The sequence below is a fragment of the Diadema setosum genome, chromosome 19 (assembly GCF_964275005.1).
Source record: "Diadema setosum chromosome 19, eeDiaSeto1, whole genome shotgun sequence".
NCBI classification, from domain to species: domain Eukaryota; kingdom Metazoa; phylum Echinodermata; class Echinoidea; order Diadematoida; family Diadematidae; genus Diadema; species Diadema setosum.
The window spans coordinates 15,241,860-15,261,105 of NC_092703.1; the positions used below are offsets into that span (position 1 = coordinate 15,241,860).

Sequence of the window (19,246 nt, forward strand, 5' to 3'; positions counted from 1 at the left end):
TTTTATCATAGATAACCAACTGTCCAATTATAAAACAGTTTACTAAACCCGATGTGTCCTCTCTCTAATCGGTGGTACATCCTTCTGTGAGAACGTCAACAAACACACGTGCTTGTCGATGACTAGGTAGTTCGTCTTTTCCTCGAGTTACAGGGTTAATATACGAACCATGCTACAAGATGCGAGATTGTTGATAGGTAGCTATACACTGTCTAATGCTTTATGAAGTTTACGATTCGCAAGATGCATTTATTTGGGAACTCTAGTACTAATTGTTGGGCACTCCTCTACCTCTGTCGCCAGCAGCACCTCCGCCGACGTGTCCCCGCTTGCTCTCCAGTAGCTACTCGCTTGTGGGGAAGTACCACTCTGGGGCACACGACATGCTGTCGAGGCAAGAAAACAAGAGCCAAATTGGTGAGATGACGTCAATAAAACGCCGCCAATCATATTTTGAGATAAAAATTTATGTTGTAGCAGGGAACGATTCCAACACCCACTGACACTGTAGCCTAGCTACCTCATGACCTAGGCTACTGCACTCTGGAGTACTGCACGGAAGTTTAAAGTCTATTTATTATTAGCGGTCTATGTAAAAATTTAAACCAGCAAAAGCACAGATAGTTCAAGCCTTCAGGTTTCAGGCCCCAGGGCTTCCCTTTATTAAGCTAAGATGGAGGTCACATACAAATTAGGTAATTTCATTTTCTTGCTTTGTTAATTTGTTCTTCTTTTCAATTAGATGTTGGTTATCACTGGCAGCATATTTACATACCAGGTACCATGGAAGGGTTTAATTCTCTCTTCCATCCCCCCTCCCCTTTGATACTAATGCATTCCAAGGGCAAGGGTTAACCCCAAAAAGCTCCCCATTTTACATTGGCCAGCAATGAGCCAAGATACACTGCACTCATCTTACCAAGGAGGCACTAGGCAAGCCTACACATTAGTTCAAAAGAAGTTGCTGAAGAACCATTTGGTCTAGATCGAGCCAAAACTGCTATGCTGCTCCTTTCTAACATCACCAATATGCATACAGTAGAACTACCCTGTACTTATAGAAGCCTTGACATTTATAAATCATCAGTATTGTTATTGATGATGATGATGATGATGGTGATAGTAGTAGTATTGGTAATAATAATAATAATAATAATAATAATAATAATATTATTATTATTATTATTATTATTATTATTATTGTTATTATTATTATTATTATTATCATCATTATTATCATCATTATTAATCATTATCAGTAGTAGTAGTAATAGTAGGAGGGGTATCTATTCAGCCAAGCAAAACATCACAACTACAGTTACATAAACATGTTTTCTTTTAAACCTTCATCTGTATAGCATAGACTTCAGGAAATATGTAGAGTACATCTGCACAAAATGTTTGGGAAAAATAGTGCTCATTACAGATTGTTTGTCACATTTGAAATTTCTTAAAGAATAATCACATTGTCACTGTTCAAAAAAAAAGAAGACATACAATCAAAAACAGAGCAGCGAAAATGTTCAACTTTGTCTTGCTGTATTCATGTGACTGACAGGTCTACGGAAAGCGCAAGAATGACCCCACAGAACTGGCCCTGAAGCACTTTGATCAGAACTACAGGCCTATCTTTGGAGAGCAATGGCCATCCATTCGCTTAGGGCTCTTGTCCATGCCAAAGTATGGTGCTCTGCTCAACAACTACAGCGATGCTGACCATACGGTGGAGAAGTTGCACTCTCTGGGCTTGGAAGACTTTGTCCAGCCATGTGTGGAGTCCACGATTGCTCACGTACATCAGTGCAAGAAGGAAGCAAATCACATGGATGAAGAATATGAAGCCAGTGCCTTACCAAGACAGTTAGGGGATGAAAGGGAGGTAAGAAATGATTTTCATGCTGCAAGTGAGGTGCAGGAGAGAGAAATTATGGGGTCGGCCAAGGAGGGAGAGGAGGAAGAGGCAGATGATCGTGATGTAGAGGAAAGGAAACCAGAGGCTGCTTTGAAGCCCTGGTGGGAGGACAAGTACATAGTTGCCCCAGGTTATGAGCACCGCATGGAACTCATCCATCAGATGGAGATGGAGGAGCGAGGGGGAGAGGAGATGATGGATGGGGCCCTGCCCATCATTGACCTGGACAGTGTCGACATCAAGATCAGTCCACACTTACGATGCTTCCTGCACCGGGACGACCCAGCAGCGAGACTTCCTCCGGCGAAGAAATGTGCACACTCGCAGCAGCTCCAGTATTACATCATGGATGCAGCCTCGGTGCTTCCCGTCGTGGCGATGGGCATCACACCGGATGACGTCGTGCTGGATTTGTGTGCTGCCCCTGGTGGGAAGTCCTTGGCCATCCTGCAGACCATGCTGGTTGGTAAGTTTCAATGTGTTACTTCTGCCCCTTTTTTTTTTTTTGTCTTTTGCTTAACCTGTTCCTCGTGCAAATCTCCGAGAGCCTTCAATACATTGAGTCCCAAAACAAGATTCTTTTTTGCAGGTTGACAGAGTATGGACAGGTTGGTAATCCCCTTAAGTGTGAAAGCAGTCAAGCGGTACATACATCTCCTTGCCACGGTCAACTACATGTGCCATGAAACAATGCAAAACATAGATTGGATTCGAGGTATGAAGAGAGCGTGCACTAATGGGCTCACAAATTCTTTTGTTCTACACAAAGTAGGCAACTGAATGGGGTCGGGGAAAGCGAATATATCTCCTATAAAGCTCAGCCTTGATTGCTATATTCTCATCTTCATAGAGTTTTATAACAAAATAAGTGCACACTACACTGGAAAAACGGCAAAATTATACTGCGATACACTCAGTTTTCATACAAAAAGAAAACTGATATTGATAGAAGATATTTTTTGGGCAGGCTCACACATATAAACATGACATTAGGCCATGAATGCAGACAAAGTGATCTACATTTTCTGGAACCTGGTATACTAGGTTCCTGTATATCAGTTGACGCCTCAAGAACGTGGTACAATTGTATACCAGGGAGCCTTGTGTACCAAGTTCCTGTAAGGAACAGGGTAATAGCTCAACAATTTATTGCTGTGATGTACACCGTACAGTAGGTGGCTTGAAAAACCTGTCATGTACATTAATATTGTTTCAAAGGGATTTTTGTATCTTCTGTCTCTCATTTCCTCATCTTCATTTATTCATTTGCCTCACTCGCCTAACTGCTGTCAAGCATTTTAATGATACTATAAAGCTATGAATATTTCTAGTGACTTGAATCATTTTCATATTCTGAAAACGTGAATGCTGATGTTACAAATGCCATTGAAATTTCATGCAAACTTCACTACATACTGTAGTTTGCTAAAATGGCAGTGACATTTTAGGAAGATCTGAAAATGAAAGCCGTACCGTAGAGATTGTCCGCAATGAAGTTCCACTTTTCCTAGCCAGAATATTAGTCACCTTATTTTGATGCAGTATGATGTTTGACGTTCTTGAATGTGAACAGGCCCTACCAGCATTAAATGGTTGATCTTTTATTGATATTTGATTGATTGATTACCGGTAATATTTGATATCTTATGTGTGATATGATAGGCATGTTTTGGGTTGCAGTAATGTAAACTCTAATATTGTTTTTTTTTTTTTTTTGTACCCCATGTACGTGTCTAAACCTGTCATTCGTTTTGAATGAAACGGTAGACCTGTTTTTTTTTTTTTTTTGTATACATGTCATTCTAACACTTTCTTGAACTTGAATAAAGTCATGATTAAACAAAAAAACTTGCTCTTTGACAATGCTTTATACAGGGAGTCTGACAGCCAATGAGAAAGTGTTGTCAAGAAGACGGCGGCTGCAAGAAGTGTTTGGTCTCTATCTTCCGAGGACGGTGACAGCTGGTGGGGCGGTCAATATTGCTAGTGAAGACGGCTCTGAATGGGGAAAGATGGAACCTGCAGGCTATGACAAGGTAATCATGCCCTAACCAACAGTCTTGAAATAGGGTCCCTAACAGGGTTAATTTCAAACTGCCAAAAAATTCCAAAATAGGGGTAGTGCGGCTTCATGGTGTTCCCCTAAATGTCCTTACTGTGCATGTCTTGGTGCAAAGTACCTCGGGCTGGCGTTCTTTTTGTAGGGAAGTACACCTTTTCTTGTATATCCAGCATGAGAAAGTCTCTAAAGACGTTCTTGTCCATGCAAGGACTAAAATTGTGGACACTCTTCACCTCGTAACTTGTCCTACATTTAGGGAGCAATTTTGCTATATTCCCTCCAAAAAATCTGTGATAAGGGGTAATTTTACCTATTTACTTACTTACTTTAAATGCTTTTACTTTTATTTTGATGGCTTCCCTTCCAAAGGCTGCAATAGGGGGTCACAATCCTGATCCATTTTCATCTCCAGAAGGGGCATCTCTATTAAAGAATCTGAAACAAGCGTGTATACGTGGCCGCCTGATGGGGTCCCAATGAATTAATTTAAAAGTTAATGATAAGATATTATCTTATCATGTCCCTGGTACCATGTGCTGTGCTGTGCTTTATCTTTTGATCATACATTGCACATTGCACTCTTCATCGTTTTTGGTGTTTCATGTGGTAGAGAAAGCAAAGTTTATCTTGTATTTCTGCCTTTTGTTGTTCATATTTGTTTTTGTTTGTTTCTGTGTTAGTCAGAGACTTTCAAAATGCTTCTTAATTTTCACTTACAAGTGAATCTTTACGAGGTGGTTTAGAAGCTTAAAGTTCCTGTTTCTCTCAACAGGATTTCAAGATTACTACAATCTCAATAGCAATATTCCTAAAGGACCTGATGGATATTTTGCCCAGGGCAGCCTCTTGCAGTCAAAGAGCTCTGTCTCCTGACAGAGGCATGAAAGCATCATTATTTAATACATTGTCAGATGCCTACTGTATATATATTTTATTAGGTGCTTGGATCAAGTTAGCTTATGATTCTATCAAGAAAGCTGATGAAACAAACGTCGCTGAGGCAACAAGCCCTTGTACAAAATGTCAAATGTTCAGGAGAGCAAAAAAACAAAACAAAACCCAATAACAACAAACAAACAAACAAACAAACAAACATGACAGCCAAAGCACTATGTCAAATAGCATAGCCTTTCCTTTGACATGCCGTTGTGGCTTCAGTTTGGGGGTAAGATAGTTAAGATTGGACAGGACATCACTTAACTGATTATCTGACAATTAATCCAAAAAGAGTCATTTTCACCAAAATTTAAGATACAAGGTCTTGTCACCCCAGTGACGAAAAATGTGTGTAGGTGTGTGTGTGTTGGGGGGAGGGAGGGGAGGGATGATGTTAACTTTTTCTGCTGCGCTTTTTAATGCTTTTGTCATGACATGTCATTATTTATGAAGTGCCTACAAGCCCCACAGTGCCTCTGCATTTTTTGCATGCAGATGCCATATTTTTGTATCAATTATGCACGACATCCTGTATCCTTTTTGCTGTTGTAAATTTCTGTTCAGGTGCTTGTGGATGTGCCATGCACCACAGATCGCGTATCAGCGTCAGTGGGTGACAACAGTATTTTCGGTGTCAGGCGATCAAGAGAGAGACTGAGCCTCCCAAAGCTACAAACAGAGTTACTTTGGTTAGTATTAGAGTTTGTCTTATTTAGATTATAGTTAAACCTGTTGCTACAACACACATTTCCCATAGACGCTTGCCCGAGTATACTCAGGACTCATCCTCAATGGGTTAGAGTGCATTGTGTGATGTACTTCCATGCTGTGTCAAGTATGAAAATACATGTGATGGTGTAGAAGGGTGCCAGAAGCTAACTAGCAAAAGTGTCTTTGATATTGATAGAAAAGACAAAATTTGCAAAATGCTTGAAATAATTAAGTAGCAACAACTGGAACTTTATTAATGTTATATAAGGTAATGCATGTGCATTGATCTATATGCAAGGATGTACAGATGCTGCATGTTCATGGGGCATGCAAGAGGTTCATCTTGAAATAGCCCTTCTCAGTACAACTCTTATCACTGTACTTTACTGGAAATTTAGAACAATGGTGGCAAACATTCACAAAGGCGATCCGAAGTCAAATCCTCAAAACTGCTCTGAGGCTGACCCATGGTGTGTCAAGGTTCACTTGTGAATAAAAGCCTCTGAGATTACATGGATGAGGCATTTTCAAGTGGCCTTGCACAACTTTTGAAAGGCATCCTTTAAAGGGAAAGGCTAGTAACTGATCAGTGGGTATCAGTGGAAATGCTGGGAGATGATTGTTCCAATCCTTATGGGATTCATTCAAGAGTTCATTGTATATCTATTGTTGTGTGAAAATGATTTGCTTCAGAACGGTCTCATATTCAAGTAATGTGCAGATTAATGCTCCGTCACTGACCAGGGACGCTAACCTGGAAGCATTAAACTGTACATTACTTGAATATGAGACCATTCTGAAGCAAATCATTTTCACACAACAATAGATATACAATGAACTCTTGAATGAATCCCATAAGGATTGAAACAATCATCTCCCAGCATTTCCACTGATTCCCACTGATCAGTTACTAGCCATCCCCTTTAACCCGTTGAAGACTAGTCCCAAATACACTCCGGCAGGTGTTTATGAGAAATGTGTGTTGTAGCAAAATCAGCTCATCCTCAATGGGTTAAGGACTCTTCCTATGCCTAGCAATGGACAACATCTGTCCCCTACGTCATCATTCCACTCTTTCTTCGACAACATTTCTCTCCAAATTTCTATCTCTTCTCTTTCAAGCCTTCTGCCTGATGAGGTGTGTCATTTTACCAGTACAGTTTGCAATATCTACATGATACATTGTAGCATCGGGTCTGTCTCAAGATAGGGCCGTATTGTCTCCTTTTCGTTTGATTGATCAGCTTGTGGAATTCTGCCAACCACATATTCTGAGAAATTGGCCCACTAAGCATTACTAAAACACCATCTAAGACACTTTCCAGTCAGCTGAACTTCTATTCGAGAGAGTTTGCAAATGTTAAAATCTTTGAAGGCTTCTGTGGCGGTAGAACGTTGGGTGGTACGGAACTGTAGAAGGCTTTACGATGTGCCACATATTCTTTCTTGGGTATGTATGTGACCCTGAAAATGGCCGACCCAGTCTTGATGTTTCAGCAAGCATGTTCTTGCCGTTCTCAAGGAAATAAGAACGGCGAGAATATGCTTGCTGAAATGTCGGGAATCGGGAGGCCCTAATAGGGCCACATACATACCCAAGAAAGAATATATGGTGTGGTGCACCGGTTTGCAAATGGGTTATTCATGTAGCTCATCACACTGTCCCTTTGTATCTGTTCTATGCAATATTTGAAGAGTTTGTTCGCAAAAACCGATAAGTCCATATTTGCCAAATGGAGATATTTGCGATTAAAGGTTAAGAAAAATAAAGAGAATAATAAGAAAATTTTTGCTTCTTTTGACCATAACTTCAAAAATGTACCTTTATATGTAGTGACCAATATATCATTTAAAAGGTATTATTTTGTACTTTATGACAGAGACCGTACTTCAAAATCTTCAAAAATGGACTTATCGGTTTTTGCAAACAAACTCTTCATTTGATGGTGTAAACTAAATGAGTGAAAATTTGACCTGTGCTTATTAACTCCTCTTCTACCTGTGTGGTTTCTTCCAAAGTTATTTTTGTTTCTTTTCTTTGTTTTTTTTTTCTTTTTTTACTGCCTATCAGTCTTGATACATCTCACACTGACTGGCCATCCATTCTTGATTTTTTTATTTGTGTGTGTGTTTCTTAGTGCTGGCCTTGAAGCCGTCAAACCCGGAGGGACGGTGGTGTATTCAACGTGTACAATGTCCCCCCTCCAGAATGATGGAGTGGTCAAGAGTACAGTGTCAAAGTGCCAAGAGGAACTGGACATTGGGGTGTCTGTTGTCGACCTTTCACCCATGGCTGTGGGTTTCGGTGATGTGTTCAACCTCACAGGCTGCCGCTACGGTCAGCTTGTGCTTCCAAATATCTTGAGAAATTATGGGCCCATGTACTTTGCCAGACTAATGAGGACTTCTTGAGGGAAGAAACAACAACAGCAACAACAGCAAGGAATCAAAAAAAAAAAAAGATTAAAAAACTAAACAAAGCAGGAAAGTTCAAGTGTAATCTTGCTCTTTAATAGCAAGATACTAGAGAAAGATAGAGACCGTAAAATTCATGATGTATTATGGACACACTTCTTGGTGAAAACAAACAAAATGATACAGTTGAACCTCTATTATCCGGCCTCCCTTTATCCGGATCTCTCTATTATCCGGACGCAATCTCGCCGTGATTTTTTTTTAATAATTACGGGAAGAAAGGGGAATTCCCAACTCCTTGAGAACTCCTACCCAAACACACATGAATTACATATTACTTCCAATATGATTAACATACATTGCATCAAATTTCCTTCCAAATTGCCTACCTTCAGACATTTCAACATCCCGAAACATCCCCAAATGTAACAATGAAAAGGTTGCAGTATACACATTACTACATGTGGTACTACAATGAGTATGTGTATGTATACGTACATGTATAAAGCATTGAGTCTCCCGTATCCGGCCAAATCCCTTATCCGGATGAGCCCCGGTCCCGACTTGTCCGGATACGAGAGGTTCAACTGTACTCATGAATCAAGGACTGATTATTGTATTCTCAAAAGAACAGCAAGAAATGTGATTCTTTAATCTGAGGAGAAATAAAGTCTCTACCTATGATCTGATGGTGTGATGAAATTAGAAATATCCCTTTTCCCACAGGGGGTGCTCCAGAGTTAGGATGACTCAGAGTGGCTCAAGCGACGCATTGTGATTGCGAAATAAAATTTGAATTGAATTGAATTGAATTGATTGTTTTCCATTACTGTGTCAGACGTCAGGTGTACCTGTATACTTTTCCACATTTTTATCTTCTGCTTGAAAATGGTGACCAAATTTTGACCAAACTTGCCAGGAATCATAGTTCATTTAAGATGTTTGAATGGTTTGCCTTAGGTGGACCACCATGAAGTCAAAAAAATTATACTCGGGTGAGAGCTGGACCTACCGGTCTCCTGATTTTTATCTCTTGGCAAAGCCATCTCGCCTTTATTGTACATAAGAGAGACATGCACAATCTTGTCACTTTAGCACCTCCATTGGCACACGACACACTTTGCATCCTGGTATAGCTTCCTTGGAGCTGCGATTGGGATTACCTCAACAAGTAACAAGTAACAAGATAAGTTATGATCGAAATCAACTTGTTCAAGGGATATGCTGCAGTCCTAAATTTTGTTCTCATACATTAATATCTATCTGTATGTCTATTCGTGTATTACTTGCTGTGGTCCTCCATTTTTTCAAAAGATAGGTGTGTGAAGATTTTAGCTATAGTAAGGTAAAGCTTGTACCCTTGAGACATTGGTCCTGAGACTAAGTCTTTAATTCTCAATCAAAATCTGGAAAAAAAAAATCCCACACATATTAGGCTAGTTCACATCATCAAACCACATGGCAGACATGTATAATAAAATATAATTCCATACTCTTGCTCACATATGCACAAGACCAAGTTTCTTTACTCATCTGGTAAGACCCATACAAAATGTAACTATCAATATGGTGAACAATTGCTGGATTGGCAATGCTTCCTATGTAGGGCCTACGTGTTATGAACCATGACTGTGAAATAGCCATCGCATTTTGACTTTCAAGCATAGATGTAGATCAGCACCTGGAATTGAGTTAAATTGGGTGGAACCACTAAATGCTTGTAACTGAGCAACCATGGGACCTTGTACAATAGACCAAGCAACAAGAACAGAAGTGCTATGTCTAGAGGAACAACCACTGATGTCAGTTGACGCAATAAGGAGCCTCTGCGACCTCATAACTGAAAGTCTGTGATATAATCGAACAAGCCACAATAACAATGATGTGGTGGACCCTTCAGTGTAAGTCTTATAGCACATAATATGGTCCCACATATTGATATTTGTGTCCTGCTGTTAGGGAGTATGTATGAAGAGCAAGAAAATCATTGATTGGGCAGGACTTTATTGTTGTATTTTGTTTTTGTTGAAGCAGAGTCCGTCATGAAATTTGACAGATCAATTGTGATGTGTGTGTGTATCCCAAGAAGTCATTTGCTGTACTGTGCAAATAAGAAAAGAGGATTTGTCCAGTGGAATGTGAAAATCTGTTGACTTTGTTCAGACTATTTGTTAAAGATCATGAAAATGTCCCGTGATTAAAGATCAGAATGGATACTATGCAAACAGAATTCTATGTTTACGAGTGGCAATTTAGTCCTTCAGAGTGGTAGCTGAGTGCTCTTCATCTCTGTGTCTTATCAGCTGCAGACACAGAGTGGAATTTTTTCCCCCACACAATTGGATAGTAAAGATTATGATATGACAGGTAATCATCAAGGCTTATACAGTTATCCAACAGGGCAACCCAAAGTTGATAAAAATAGGTACTGTATGGACTAGATATTTCGCGAGGTTTATATTTTCACAAATTTTGCAAATCGGGTGCTATAGGTGAATTTAAAAATAGGAAAATATTGACTCTGATCCCGACTTGAATGTGAATACATTTTGTCATTCTGTAATGCACTCCGCAACAGTGAATTTAACCACATGCAAAATTGTGGGGAAGTTTTGATTCACAAAAAAATTAGACTCACTACATAGGAATATGGCATATACATGTACAATAACTGTCATTGAAATGCTCCAAAAGATAGCACTTGATGCAGAAGAACCCATGGGATAGAGTAATGTGTCATTTGTTTTATTCAAAACAGAAGAGAAATAAGAACTCCTAGGCAACTATCTGTGATCACCAGAAAGGGTAAACATTAAGATGATATGAGTTCTTGATGAAAGTATCAATAAATGTCATATGTGGTTCATCATATCTGAAAGTATAAGTACATGGATATTGAATAGTTTGCTTCGAGATCATTGAATCACTTTTTTACTGTGATGTTATTTTTTTTTCATGCAAATTAGTGGCATAGGAAGTGTAGGGGGTGGAACCTTTTGTAGGGGATGTTTCATGACTTTCCGTATTATTCAGTTATGCAATATCTGCAGAAAGAGAGACAGAGAGGGATATATGTATATATATCCCTAGTTGGCACCTTAGGGAGACATATTGGGGGGAAGTGTCTTCATTAGGGAGACAACTGGTCATTAAGGAGACAATTTTCGTGTCTCCATTGCGTAAACTGCCATTGAACATATAATAATAAATTTGCATATAAAACAAATGGAAATGTCTTCCAAATGACCCATCTAGGAGTATATATATATATATATATATATATATATATATATATATATATATATATATATGTATTATATATATGTGTGTGTATTTGGTATTAAAATCCCCTCTATGATTCAGTGTTCAACATGGATACATATATACATGCAAATAGCAAGATGACAGCACTGAAAAATGTGTGCTAGTAAGGACAGAGTTTAAGAGAATAATATATGTATGGAATACAATGGACAAACAAACAAACAAGAAAAGAGCACCAATAAAACAAGATACATTTACAGTCAACCTCGCCTAAGTTAAAGGGATGGTATAGTTTGGTTGAGAAGGGAATTCAGGTTTTAACTCTTTGTGAGATAATTAGAAACCACTTACATGAGATGTTAAAGAGCATACATTTGTAAGAGGATTCTGATAAAAAAAAAAATCGGTTTTGAAAAACAAAGAGATCCTAATAAAAGGTGGGATCCCCTTTTTATTGGGACCACTTTGTTTTACTTTGGTGGTAGAAGGCTTAACGGTGCACCACGTATTCTTTCTTGGGTATTTATTTGGCCCTGAAAAGGCCCTACTTTCGAGATTGGGTAGGCCCTTTTCAGAGCCACGTACATATACCCAAGAAAGAATAAGTGATGCACCGTTAAGCCTTCTACCACCCAACGTTCTACTGCCACGGAAACCTTCAAAGATTTGTCTTGCTTTAAAATTTTCAGCCCTTTCAAACCGACTTTTATCAAATAAACTTTCATTTCCTCGAAGAATTGTGTGCTCTTTAATATTGCTCATGACATTTGTGCTCTTTAATATTGCTCATGACATTTTATTTCATAAATTGTCACATTATGGCATAAGGGGGAAGGCCTTGGAGTGGTTCAGGAGTTACCTGCAAAACCGAAAACAATATGTATCTCTGAACGAGAATAACTCAAGTTTCAAATTTATTAAATGTGGCGTCCCTCAGGGTAGTATATTAGGTCCTTTACTTTTTATTGTTTACATCAATGATTTTTGCAGGTCATCTGATACACTCTCATTTATACTTTTTGCTGATGACTCAAATGTTTTCTTTTCCCATCAAGACCCAGTTACTTTAATTGACACCGTCAACTCTGAATTGAAAAAAGTGACTCAATGGATAAGAGCTAATAAATTATCACTTAATCTCCAGAAAACTAAGTATATGCTTTTTAGTAAATCCATAGAAACATTAAGCACAGATCTTATTTTTGATGGTACTCAATTAGAACGTGTATCCCACATAAAATTCCTTGGTATTACAGTGGATGATAAGCTTTCGTGGAGGCCTCATATTATCAACATAAGTAAAATAATTTCACGAAATATTGGTATTATCAACAGACTTAAGTTTCACATTCCATCGTCGTCTTTGTTAACGTTGTATTTTTCTTTAATATTACCTTATCTTAATTACGGAATTTTAGCATGGGGTAGCGCCCATCAAACTTTATTAGATAAATTATTATTATTACAAAAGAAAGTACTTCGTATTATTTGTGGGGTTTCGCCACGTTCTCATTCAGATTCATTGTTCATTGAATATAAGATTTTAAAAATTAAAGATTTGTTTCTTTTTCAACTGGGCCAGTTCATGTTCAATTATAACACAAATGCTCTTCCCAATATTTTTAATTTAATGTTTCCACGAAATCAATCTTTTCATGATTATCCTACTAGGAGCTCTAATGAGTTTCACTTACCCCTTTTGAGAACCTTATTAGCTCAGAACACATTTAAATACATCGGCCCTAAATTTTGGAATTCATTAGGTCCTGAAATAAAAAATTCTTCATCGTTATACATTTTTAAGCGTAATTTGAAATCTTTTTTGTTAAATTCTAGCTAAGATATTTATTTTCATTACCTATACAGGTTACAGCAAACATGAGGGTCATCATCGGTTATTTAATTCATTATTACGCAGTGAAAAACGGCATTACTAGGCAATTAAATACGGCATGTTATTTGCATAATTTCTACACAGCTGCGTGCAGTCACCAGCTGTTCGAAGCACCTCATCAATTCTCTCTTCCGTTGTTCAGCGTGTAGGCATTCTCTATCTTTCCTCTCCCTCCCTCTCCCTCCCCCTTCTCTCTCATTTCTCTCTCTCTCTCTCTCTCTCTCTCTCTTTCTTCCTTTCCCTTTCTTCCACTAATTCTGTTTTTGTCCCATTCCGTTCGATTGTATCTCCTTAGTTTAGTTATGCCATGTTGTTGTGCATATGTGTAATGTATTTGTAATTGTATGTGTATTTTTGGAAGAAATTCTTGAGTGGTCCACAATCTACAAGCACTGCTTTTTAGTGGACCTCTCAGTTCTCTTTTTTTTTCTCCTCAAAATATAACTTTGTATTTTCCCGTATGTATACATGATTCATCTCTATTAGTTTGTTGGATATCGTTAATCCTTCGCACTTTGTACTGTATACATGCTTATGATGGATTTTCTGATTTACCTCGTGTTATGTTTTGTTGGAAAGAAAATGAGAATGAAATAAATGAATTGAATTGAATTGAATATTAATAGGTGGTTTCGCTTATTGTCTCACAGAGTTAAAACCTGAATTCCCATTTCAACCAAAACTATTCCACCCCTTTGAGCACTATAATCCAAAGACAAAATCATTCGACTTACGTGGATTTCGACTTACACATTAGAATTAACACATATTCCACTTGTGCGAGGTTGACTTTGGCGAGGTTGACTACAAACAAAATTAACAACGCAACATTTTTGTAAATGCTCTTTATGTTACAGTCAATCGAGAACCGGAGGTGAATTCGTACTCGTTATAGCCGCAAGCTTGATCACGTGTCATTAATTTGGACTTGAGCCTGAACTACAAAAGGGCGGACGGCAAACTGTCAAAAGCTCAAAGCCACTCTCAAGGTCCGTGTGGGAAACCGCTCTTCCGATGATAATCACGCAATACCGCTCGTTATTGTTTCCTAACTGTGAAACTTTTGTAGATTTGTGTGCCGGTTACTGCCGTCTTCGTGACAATATTCGCAAAATTGCTTGCAGAAATAGATAGTAGTGTAGAAAAATAGCAAAATAGAGTTTAAGTGGATAGCCATCCAGTATAATAGAAATGCAAATACAAGAGAAAATACAGACATACTCTATATGTTTGCATTAACAGATAAACACTATTTATCTCTCAATGAAATTGATCGTATCAAGACAATTACAGCCATCAAACGACAATTACCTCCCGGCTAAATACAGGTTAGTAATAGGTTTGGGATTAGGATTAGGGGTATATTCATGGGAATTATTGTCTGGGGTAATTGTCCAAGAGTAATTATTACCCTAATTGTTATAATAGATATCTGAAAGGAATTGCAAAGAACAAGAAACCAACGAAAGACATGAAACCGGCCAATCGCGCTTGCAGAGAGTTTGAATCGAATTCTATGCAAGCGCAATATGTGGTCAAATTTGATTCTGTTTGGATATCTTTATTGGTCAAGCCTCTTCCGCTGTCTTTCCGACATTTCTACAGCGTCGACAGGAGATAGTGTTTGTCATCGAAATAACGTGTATTCATATTTCAACTTGTGGTTCTCCTGCATTCAGAAGTAGGAAATGAATAACGCTTATATGAATAATATTGAGAGAACATAAAAAGAGAAGAATCGTATTTATTATGATCATTCTCTCATTATTCCAACTTATTTGGAACGCGTAGGGCTTCTTCGAGTAGTCTTCATAATACACGTGCTTTTCCAATTTGACAAAATGTACTATTTGTCCCACATAACCTATCAGTTCGGTTTACGTCTCACCTATTTAACGTACTCGATTTATACATCCTTTGTCGGTGATAACCTTAGAATCTAGGAAACAATTAAATCAAGGTTGTTCGTATATTATAGGTCTAATTCTGTCAGTAGAATCCTTGGTATAGCAATGTATCCGAATATCAACTACAATCTGCATGCCGATTATCAGCAAACATGTGTAACAAAACAATACAAACAAAGCAAAACAAAAACAAAAACAAACCAGAGGGCGGAAACCACAAAAACTAAGCTACCTTAAAAGCATTACTCATCAATGAAACAATCCAAGTTTATCCTATAGGTATATACCATGTATACAGTCCGCTTGTGCTCCCTGTCATTGGGCTTCATTTTCAATTCAATTCAATTCAATTCAATAGTTTATTTATTTCCATCATCACAAAGAAAGAAAAGAAAAAGTTGACATAATCCAAAGTGATACATTTTTTTTTTCATTTCTCTTACACTCGTCCGATAAAGGATTTTCTTTTTTCAATACAATATAAAGTATATTATACACGAATGGTGTCGTAAAAAAGAAACAATGCACTTTGTCATGGCAACAAAAATAGTAAATAATCACAATGATGGAAAACAGTGTTCCACTAAAAAGCCACGCTTGTAAAACGTGGAACACTGGAACAAAACAACAACAGCACCAATTTGTTATACCAAATAGACATATTCATTTAAATTCTTCTATATACTATTGTACATTTTACTAATTGATATAATGATAATGATGTTGATACAAATTGTACTATGAACAATACTTACTAGGATTTTAGGATGCAATCGTATAAACTATATAACATATCACATTAATTTTGTGGCACAGACACTATGGGGCCATGTGTGCCAGGAAAATTGAATGGAAAAAGATATGCAATCGGCCACAAAAAACATAACGACGACAACAACAATAACACAATACACAGAAATAACAAAATTTGAGGAAATGCACTCAGACAGATACTGGACAACGAAGAACGAGGAAAAAGTAGCAGGGAAGAATAGAGAAGGAAAAGGAGAGGGATGGAAAAGGTCTGTGGACACACTACAAAATCTCAAGGAAAAGTGAAACATGACGGGTTTTTCCATTGAACAGAATTAACTGGTATATTTAGAAAACAAATATTTTTTGAGTTTATACTTAAATGTAATTAACTTCACAGATTCTTTTAGATCATTATCTAAGCTATTCCAAAATCTGGGTCCGGTATAAACAAATGTATTTTGAGTGTGTACAGTTCTAACTAAGGGAAGATGAAATTCTTTAGATTGTCTAGTGGGATAATTATGTACGTGGCTGTTACGGTGAAATAAAGAATAAAATATTTTGGGTAGATGATTGCAGTTGTAATTAAACATAAATTGACCAAGTTGTAACAAATACAACTCATTTATTTTCAGAATTTTGTGCTCAAGGAAAAGCTTGTCAGTATGTGCTCGGATATGAAGGTTAAAAACGATTCTGAGCGCCATCTTTTGCAGAAGAAATAGTTTATCTAACAATGTCGAATATGTATTCCCCCAAGCAAGAATTCCGTAATTCAAGTACGGCAATACCAAACTTGAATAAAGCGTAATCAAAGCCGAAGAAGGAAGATAATATTTCAATCTATTCATTATGCCTATGTTACGTGCAATTACTTTACAAATATTGTTTATGTGACACTTCCATGATAACTTATTATCAACACAAACACCTAAGAATTTAATAGACGAAACCTCTTCTACTTCCTCTTGATTTGATTTGATTTGATTTGATTTATTCTCTGTATACCATTTTTTCAAATACATCAACTTTCTACAATTCCATTAACAAAGTACAAAATAACAGTAGTATACTTTCAACAATTATCATAATTTTCATCAATTATGCAATTCATCTGTAATATAATTACATGAGTAACATCTCAATGATTTGCATACAGAACGATTGCTAAGAATAAATACAAAGCTTGACTGTTTTGCAACCGATGACGAATAACATGCAACACAGCAAGAGCAGTTAGAACACTCACAAGTTCAATGTTCATACACACACAATAATAAGTATTCTACAGTGTAAACAGAACATATATACAAGCATGGAGCTACCAAAAGTAGCTCCATGATACAAGTCTGTGACCCTGCACTACAAAAAGTCAAGGGCAGATTCTGAAAGAGCAGACTTTAAGCTTTAAAATGAATTGATTTTGATTTGATTTGATTTGATTTGATGGTTTTTTTTTTTAATACCAGGTGGACCAATTTTCGGCTGAAACTACCTAGAGTCGAAGAAAAGAGAGAAGACCCTCTGATTGCCGTTTCATTTCACTGAATTTATAGAGGCACAGTCCAGACCCATTCTTGCAAAACGAAGTATACGCTGTACATTATGTTCATATGGATTAACATAGTTAATCAACCATGACGTATCAATACATGATAAAGTCAAGATTTGTCTTTAGAGTGTCTTTTTTTTTTCCCGACAAGCAGAAAGTGCAAAAATTACAAATAACAACCAAATTCCTTCTAAAACTCCAAAGCAGATATTTTGAATTCGTACATTTATTTTGTATGATACCTAACGACTTGTACTTCCTATACAAATTGTTATGGGATGCAAGTTGTCATATATTTTGTGTCATGTGTATTGATTACCTTTTGTTGGATGGAAATAAAGTATCACTGAATTGAAGCAAATAAAAAAAAAAGAATGTTCATACACTGATAGGGGAAACGAAAGAATATATAAGCAGAGAGTGATAAGCGATAATTTGATAACAAAGCAACACTGCAATCCACTTGTTATCACAATGTTTATCGAATTCCATCATAACTAATGACAGTGTCATCACATTGCAAATCGAAAAAATTGGAAATCGGAACAGACTTAAATTGGCGCAAAAACCAAAACAAAACAAAACAAAAATAAAACAAAAAGGACCTTCAACGGATACAGTTTTACAAAATGACATAAAATATCCAAGCATATGTAGTGGTGATTGCCAGACGTGTGTGTAATGTATAGTACATAAGTGTATTATACTGTATTGATACTTTATATCATAATAATATATTGATGTTCAAAAATTGAATGAGGTTTCCTCACAAACCAGGGCCAGAGAGCTACAGCTTACAATACTCTGCAAAGAAGCGTCAGTACGTGGCGGACACGTAATTCAGAAAGTAAACATCAGAACATCCAACGATTGGCTCAAAAAAAGAAAAAAGAAAAAAAAAAAAGAAAGACACCCCCTTCCCCTCCCCCCCCCCAAAAAAAACAAAAAACAACACATCAACAACAATACGTAAACAAACAGTAGAGCCCAGAAATTGATAAAACAAGGGCTAATTTTCTGCACAGAGTATAAATTAGAGTGGCAAGGTTTTGTGGAGGTCGAATCAAGTTCATCGAGGGACTGCGGTGTGCCCGCATCCTTTTCCTAAAAAACCCAATTCACCTGTGCGCCGTGACATGTCACGAATCCGTTGGGACGTGGGAGGGATTATAGGCTAATCAATGTAGCGTGCAGAGCAAAGCATAAATCATCTAGTCCACGCAGTCAAAATATGAAAAAAGGGGGGTCAACCCAAAACAAATTGCAACAGAAACCATTCTACTTGCATTTAACCTGGAAGAGCTATCAAAACAACATATTAAAAGTTCCCTAAAATTCGAGTGGTGGATCAATGCCTAATTTGCATAAATTCAAACTGGCCGCCATAAAACCTATTTATGCTTATATCTTGGGACATAGAACCCATAGAAAGTCAATTCTTGTGTCTAAACCTATGTTTTTTAGGTCAAGGAGTACAATTATGACATCAGTAATAACTCAAAAGTATTTCTTTGTACATAATTTGCATAAATTTGCAAATAAATGCATTCAAAATGGCCGCCATAACGGCCTTTTAATATCTCCGTACATAAAACCTGTAGAAAGTAAATTTTGGCATCTATGTCTATGTTTTTCACGTCAATGAGCACAATCATGATCTCAGTTGTAACTCAAAAAGCATTCCTACATACATAATATGCATATATATGCATTATATGCAAAATGGCTGCCATATGGCTTGTACATGCCCGATTATTTCATCTGTAAGTGGGTCTCTTTGTGTCTCTTATCTTCACTGCCAGGAGTAATTGCTGCAGTACCTTAAACATTCAGGAGT

General features: G+C 37.3%; 1 protein-coding gene across 1 annotated transcript; it reads left to right on the forward strand.

The window, feature by feature from the left end:
• The first annotated feature begins 103 nt into the window (after nt 1-103).
• On the forward strand, nt 104-10,748 carry LOC140242216 (5-cytosine rRNA methyltransferase NSUN4-like). The gene is made up of 5 exons (XM_072321960.1): nt 104-417; nt 1,559-2,378; nt 3,788-3,948; nt 5,475-5,599; nt 7,760-10,748. The coding sequence occupies exons 1-5, from the start codon at nt 223-225 to the stop codon at nt 8,031-8,033; spliced, it is 1,575 nt and encodes a 524-aa protein (XP_072178061.1). The 5' UTR covers nt 104-222; the 3' UTR covers nt 8,034-10,748.
• Nucleotides 10,749-19,246: the final 8,498 nt, after the last annotated feature.

Coding starts and splice junctions, on each gene's coding strand:
- LOC140242216 (XM_072321960.1), top strand. CDS start 223: ATGAAGTTTACGATTCGCAAGATGCATTTATTTGGGAACTCTAGTACT. Junction 418..1,558: donor AGAAAACAAGAGCCAAATTG/GTGAGATGACGT, acceptor TGTGACTGACAG/GTCTACGGAAAGCGCAAGAA. Junction 3,949..5,474: donor AACCTGCAGGCTATGACAAG/GTAATCATGCCC, acceptor ATTTCTGTTCAG/GTGCTTGTGGATGTGCCATG.